The sequence below is a fragment of the Limulus polyphemus genome, unplaced genomic scaffold (genome assembly GCF_000517525.1).
Source record: "Limulus polyphemus unplaced genomic scaffold, Limulus_polyphemus-2.1.2 Scaffold221, whole genome shotgun sequence".
NCBI classification, from domain to species: domain Eukaryota; kingdom Metazoa; phylum Arthropoda; class Merostomata; order Xiphosura; family Limulidae; genus Limulus; species Limulus polyphemus.
Window position 1 is genome coordinate 569,471 of NW_013665831.1, and position 7,974 is coordinate 577,444.

Genomic DNA, 7,974 nt, shown 5'->3' on the forward strand with positions numbered 1-7,974 from the left:
TAATACTTATGATTATACTATAATACTATAATACTTATGATTATACTATAATACTTATGATTATACTATAATACTTATGATTATACTATAATACTATACTATAATACTTATGATTATACTATAATACTATAATACTTATGATTATACTGTAATACTTATGATCATACTATTATACTGTAATACTTCTGATTATACTATTATACTGTAATATTTGTGATTATACTATTATACTGTAATACTTGTGATTATACTATTATACTGTAATACTTATGATTATACTATTATACTGTAATACTTCTGATTATACTATTATACTGTAATACTTGTGATTATACTATTATACCATAATACTTGTGATTATACTATTATACTGTAATACTTATGATTATACTATTATACTATAGTACTTATGATTATGCTATTATACTATAATACTTATGATTATACTATTATACTATAATACTTATGATTATACTATTATACTGTAATACTTATGATTATACTATTATACCATAATACTTATGATTATACTATTATACTGTAATACTTATGGTTATACTATTATACTGTAATACTTATGATTATACTATTATACTATAATACTTATGATTATACTGTTATACTGTAATATTTATGGTTATACTATTATACTGTAATACTTATGATTATACTATTATACTATAATACTTATGATTATACTATCAACATAGGACATCTTGCTATTCGGCAGTGGGATTTGATACCGCTCAAAGTTTTAGGTCTCAGCTGATTATAATATTTCGCTGTTTTTCATATGTTTTGAGAGTATGGCATGTTAGAACTATTAATTTCTAAATGAAATATTTAATTTCCGTTACGCAGTTACAAGAATGTTATCGTACTTTGGTTTCCATTTTCTTCTATATCAACAAAGGTAATTAACAAATGAAACCATAGCGTCAGGTTACTTCCGTTCCACATAGGGTCAGGTTACTTCCGTTCCACTTACATTTTCAGCTAAAGCGGTTATTAATTTTAAATATAAAACCAAGAGCTTTTAGCCGTTGTCAACGGGATGAATAACTTCCTGGCGCCTGTTGCTGTAACTACTGTGGGTAGTAAACAGTCATGAGAACAAAATTGTTGTTCTCGACGAGTAAATGATCCATTTCTATCTTTTTATCGGTAATAATTACTTTTCCTTTTGTTTTCCAATGAAACAACCGCTTATCAATTTATTGGTACAAAATAATACAACTTTTGATTTTAAAAGTACTAAACTGTAGATATGTTTATTATGTACATAATAATAGATCTTGTAATTAATTACCAGGTAAACGACAGATAAATTTAATGAATGTGGGTTTTATAAGCTAAGTTTCTCTTGATCTTTCTTGAGATAATCTATGTATTTAATGAAACTTTTGTAATTGTTTCTTGCATTCAAACTAGAATGTTTCATGTCTTATGGCACGAAACATAGAATGAGTGATAACATAACTTGAAACTAACTTGAATATTTGTGATATATTTTGGTGTCTAAGAACTTTATATATAAATCTAGAATCAGTTTGCTAATTATTCTATTTTCTTGTTACGGAAAACAAATATGTAAACATTTCTAACACAGGTTTTAGATCATTTAATTGAGTTCACGAATACAAGTACGTTAAACGTTTAAAATTATAGCAATAGATCCCGTTTTTTCTAATCAAAAGTTTGTATAGCTTAGGTTTTGATCTTTTAGAGTGTATACGGTATAAAACCATTTCTCTCAAACATACTTCTATATAAATACTTTTCATTTTTAGGTAACTTGGAACACTGGAGAAGAAACTGTGTTAATGGAGACGTCCAAATAGTAAACAATTGTGAAGTTACAAATAAGATCGCGTGGAAGAGGAGAGTATGTACTTGTGACGTAGACTATTGTAATGGAGTGTCCAGATTGTCAGGATCTTTGGGAACTGTATTAACTTTAATGATACTGCAGAAAATAAGGCAATGACTTCTCGATCTTAACGTGCCCTTGAACAGTGTCATGTTTACTATAAAGATGGTACTGTATACGTTAATAGATACTTGATAGATCACACGAAAGACACGCCCGACCAAACTTATATATAAATAAAGTATAAGTTATTTGTTGACTTTATCATCTTTTGTTGCTGATTGTATTTGTTTTGTTATTTAGAATGTTAAGTGTATTAATTGTTAAACTAGAGTCAGGTACGTTACATCAGTATTACACATGATTATAATTACAGTAGAAGAGAGAGAGGGTTTTTGGATTTTCGTATACCATATTTAAGCAAACTTAATAAGATCATTGTGCTTACTAACAATTCTAGGATGGTTGTGTGGTTGTTTTTCTACCACTGTTGTAACTGACAGTTGTCTGTTGGTATACAAAATTAACATTTATCTACCACTGTTCTCTATACTTAAACTTTAAATTGATAATAACTGTTATTTGTTATGTAACTCTATTAAATATTAGAAACGTGAAGTTCTTAGATTTTTAAAACGTTTCTGACACTTAAACCAAATTACCGCTCATATTACCATAGAAAAGTCATTTATTATTTACAGAACGTTTCATAAATACAGATTTCATATGATAAAATCAGTTTTTCTTGGCGTTATTAAGTGATATTTAGATTTAATAAGAGTTCACTACTCAACGTAGAACTTTAAAATTAACAAGTTTTTCTATCGTTCATTTTTTACATTGTTATGTTTTTTCTCCAAGCACAAAAGGAAGTGTGTAAAACAATCTGTAATACGACGTTCTCAGAAGAGAATATAGTGTTTTGCCTTGGGTCATTACAACCAGTGTTAGATTACATTTTTCACTGTTTGGTTACAAAGAAATTAAACTCTTGTGAAATTAAGGGCCAGAATATGCCTACAGCGTTTGTCATAGTAAAAATATATACAAAGTCTCAAGAGAATTTATACTGGCATCAACGAAATTCACAGCGCAAGTTGTGAGATCATTGAGCAACACTCGTAGAGTGTCCTAATTAATTCCTTTTAAAGTAGATAATTCATGTTAAATCAGGTGTAACAGGTTATATAGGCATAATAAATAATAGTTGAAATTGTTGGCGATTAATTATTATCTACTTATTTGATTTAAAATTTAGTAACAACTTCGCACTGAATTGTTTTCATCAACGTGAAAAGACATCAACTTTCAGAGTAAATAGAGGTTTGTTTTAAAGATAATCAATTTGTTATGTTAGAACATATTGTCTTTAATGTATTATGATCATACAACTATTTATTGCGAGATCTGTTAGTTATTGTTCTCAAACATTGTTAGTTGTAAAAGTTAAATGTAGTATGGCCGTTACGTTTGTAATAACGTAAAGTTCAGCTGTTCACAAGACTTGTCTTTTATATATTATCGACAAAAATATATATTTCTTTTTCAAACTTGCGTTTCACAAAAGTCTGTGCTAAATTATAAAGAATATTAATTGTAAAATAAGTTAAAAAAGTATTACTTTCGTATCATTCTCACCACAATGATTAATAACGAATTATGACCAACATTAGCATATAACATAGAGTGATGTACAGACAGTTAATTAATCACCCGACATATGCTTCTCCTATAAAGTAGCTTCTGTTTATAAATATGAAATTTTGTGAAAATAAAGAATCCTCGAGAAAAACTGATGGAAAATAAATTTTGTTTTATTTAAGAGGAATGAAACACAAACGTTGCTATTCATGCTAAGTTCCAAAATGAGAAACACAAACGTTGCTATTTATGCTAAGTTCCAAAATGAGAAACACAAACGTTGCTATTTATGCTAAGTTCCAAAATGAGAAACACAAACGTTGCTATTCATGCTAAGTTCCAAAATGAGAAACACAAACGTGGCTATTCATGCTAAGTTCCAAAATGAGAATTGTTCTTTACAAAAGGTATTTTCTCTTTGAAAAAAAAAATTCTAGATAAGCAGCAGCATGCGGTAATCTTAATAAAATTTCGAAATATAATTGAAGGGGTATAATAGAACACAAAAGGGTTCCTAATAACAATATCCTGTGCCTTCAATGTTAAACCGGATGTCTTCCTTGTTATCTCGATAGTTGCAAGATGCTTTATTATTAAAGAGAATATAGTAGTGATGCTAAATTCTTTTTTCCCCCAAACCTGTAAAATATATTATAAGTAAAATGAAGTATCAATTTGATCAGTAGTAAAGGTATGTTGTTGCTTTTCAATCTTACAGTTTATACGAATAATTTTGCCAGTTATAAGTGTAATAAAACATAAGGAATCGTTGTGGTATTCAGACAATCATGGATTACGATCTGTAACAGCGACTTATCTTTTCAATCTTACAGTTTATACGAATAGTTTTGCCAGTTATAAGTGTAATAAAACATAAGGAATCGTTGTGGTATTCAGACAATCATGGATTACGATCTGTAACAGCGACTTATCTTTCTTACTGTATTTCTGATTTCTAAGCCGCGAGAACCTTCAAACTACGATATTCAGATTTTTTGACTCGTTATAATTTCTACAATTAAAGTTTACTAAGATATTAAGAAATAAAAGTAGCAGTTTCCATGGTCCAGCGTTAGTTTACCAGGCTGACAAGTTTAATACCCAGTGTTAGTTTTTCACGCTAATATTTAAAATCCAGTATTAAAGTTTCAGATCCCGTGTCAGATTCTCACTTTGACATGTTTAACGTCCAGCGTTTAGTTCCTCACGATGGCATGTTTAACGTCCAGTGATAATTTCTCACGCTGAAATGTTTAAGGCATTGTTAGTTTATTGCGCTGAAATGTTTAACACCCAGTGTTAATTCCTCATTCTGATATGTTTAACAGCCAATGTTAGTTCCTCATGCTGACATGTTTAAAGTCCAATGATAGTTTCTCATGCACACATGTTTAACACCCAATGTTAGTTCCTCATACACACATGTTTAACGTCCAATGATAGTTCCTCACTGTGATATGTTTAACACCCGGTGTTAGTTCCTCACACTTACATGTTTAACGTCCAGTGGTAATTTCTCATGCAGACACGTTTAACATTTTGTGTAATTTACCCGCGCTGACACGTTAACGTACAGTGTTATTTTCTCACGCAGGCATATTTAAAACCTAATGTAATTCCTCACGTTGACATGTTTAACGACCAGAGCTAGTTCCTCACCCTGACATGTTTAACACCCAGTGATAGTTTCTAACGCTAACATTTTAACACCCAGTTTAGTTCCTCAGTCTGATATGTTAAACCACTCAATGCTAGTTTAAGGTCCCATGATAGTTTTTCAGAAACACGTTAAGATGTTTAACGCCAGTGATACCTTATCACGCACATACGTTTAACAGCCAATGATAATTTCTCATACAGACACGTTTAACACCTAGTGTTAATTCCAAACGCTGACGTGTATAACATCTAGTATTAATTTCTTACGAAGAAATGTTTAACACCCAAATCTAGTTCTTTATGCTGCTATATTTAACATCCAATTTTAGTTCCTCACACTGACATATTTAGAGTCCAGTTTTATTTCCTCACACTGACATGTCTAACGTCCAGTTTAATTCTCCGCGTTGACACGTTTAACGTCCGAGGTTAGTTCCTCACACTGACATATTTAGAGTCCAGTTTTATTTCCTCACACTGCCATGTCTAACGTCCAGTTTTATTTCCTCACACTGACATATTTAGAGTCCGGTTTTATTTCCTCACACTGACATGTCTAACGTCCAGTTTAATTCTCCACGTTGACTCGTTTAACGTCCGAAGTTAGTTCTTCACGCTGAGATGTTTAGCGTCCAGTGATAATTTCTGATACTGAAATATTTAATGTCCAGTGATAATTCCTCACGTAGACATTTTTAAAGTCAAATGATAGTTCCTTACGCGGACATGTTTAACATCTAGTGTTAGTTCCTAACGCTAACATGTTTAACACCCAATGATAGTTCCTCACGTGGACATGTTTAACATTCAAGGCTAGTTCCGCACGCTGATATGTTTAACACCCAGTATTAGTTACTCACCCTTACATGTTTAACACTCATTGCTAGTTCCTTACGATTACATTTTAACATCCAGTGTTATTTCCTTATGCTGACAAGTTAAACATCCAATGCTCGTTTCTCACACTAACATGTTTAACACCCAGTATTAGTTCCTCACTCTTATATGTCTAACATCAATGTTGGTTCCTCATGCTAATATGTTTAACGTCCAAGGCTAGTTCTTCATGCTGGCATGTTTAGCGTCCAGTGTTAGTTCTTCACGCTGGCATGTTTAGCGTCCAGTGTTAGTTCCTCATGGTAACATGTTTAAAAGGTCCAATGGTAGTTTCTCACGCTAAGATGTTTAAAGTCAGTGCTAGTTCTTCAAACAGACATGTTTAACACGCGGTGTTAGTTCTTCACACTTACATGTTTAACATCTAGTGTTAGTTCCCCACGCTGACATGTTTAACGTCTAGTGTTAATTTCTCACACAGAAATGTTTAACTTCCCGTGGTAATTTCTCACGCTAACGGAGCTCACGATGCCGTTAAAGTTCCAAGTTTGTATTATCAGTCATATTGTAATGTATTATTACGGCTGCTTAATTATAGTAAAAGATATTTTGCAGCCATAATATGTGCTTAATTATGTAAAGAGTTTAAAATCATATATATCTTTAGTTGTATCGTTGAAAAACGTTGACAAATAATACTGTGGTATAAGTAATATAACATTTCAAATATGTAAGAAAACTTTGGTTACTTAAAATTTGATGTGCTGGTAAAACATTTAAATATATATTGATGAACAATACAACCAGTGAACTTACTATTATCCTTGTAAACCTCTGCTATCTAAGCAAACACACAGTCAAACTACTGGACAAAAACCTCATCAACAAGCTTTAAAGTTTTAGGTAAGACCCTCACAGATTTGGATAATCAGATCTATGAAAATTCACTTATCAAACTAAATCTCTTTAATTTAAATAATAATTATACTTCTGTTTAGTTAAGCTTGTTTTAATTCTTTCTCATTAGTTGTATAGAAAAAAAAACTTATTTATTTGATTTCAAGCTCATTTGCTGGTTTTTTGTAGGCCTTCCCTACCTCTTTGAGTCTCCACATTTTCCTTACAAATGCTTATCTTTGTAAAATATTTTCCTCAACATCCAGGTTATTACTTGTAATTACAGTTTGTTGGTTTTTTATTTACTGTAGGACTTTGTTGAAAATGGAATGTGTGTATTCCGAAATATTCGTTACATACGTTGTAATGTTTTCTGCCTCAGGGATATGTTCTAAACATTTAAGTCTTTAAGTCGATTTATATAGAAAAGATAATTAGGTAACAAACTTGTACCTTTACCCAGGCCGTTTAATGGTGGAGCAAACCAACGAAGGAAATAAATCTCAGGACATTCGCTTTGGAAATAAGTATTTTTCTGAGCTATTTAAACAAAACTCTTAAATTTAATTAAATATTACTGGATATATATCAAAAGAAAGGTCTCGATTTTTTCATGCTTTATTCTACTATTTTTGGTATAACAGCTTTGATTCATCCGCATTAACTTGAAGATTGATTTCATAAACTAGTTTGTTTTTAAATTCGCGCCATACTACTCGAGAGGTATTTACGCCTCGCAGTCCCCACTTTAGAGGTGATAGACTATAGAGAAGGCAGTTGTAAACATCAACCACTTTCAACTCTTGAGTTACTCTTTCCCAACGAACAGTACGACTTACCCTCATATTATAACATCTCAAGGCTAAAAGGCAAGCATGTTCAATGGCAGGATTCGAACCCGCGACCCACAGACTTCAAATCGTATGACCTAACTACCAGACTATTCCTGGCCTTCGTAAATTTGAAAACTTGTTTAAACCAGTTATATGTATATAAATATATGATACTCTATGTAAGTCAAAAAGACGAGAAAACAGCTGTTCCCCTTAAGAAAAAATATATAAAAGCAT

At 31.3% G+C, this 7,974-nt stretch overlaps 1 protein-coding gene across 1 annotated transcript in view; it reads left to right on the plus strand.

Annotated features, from left to right (window-relative positions):
- LOC111085068 overlaps positions 1–2,129 on the plus strand; it is a 46,700-nt gene extending 44,571 nt beyond the window's left edge. The window contains exon 4 of the mRNA XM_022382152.1: positions 1,791–2,129. Within this exon, the coding sequence (XP_022237860.1) occupies positions 1,791–1,987 (197 nt within the window). The 3' untranslated portion in view covers positions 1,988–2,129. The remainder of the gene's footprint in view (positions 1–1,790) is intronic.
- The last annotated feature ends 5,845 nt before the right edge of the window (positions 2,130–7,974 follow it).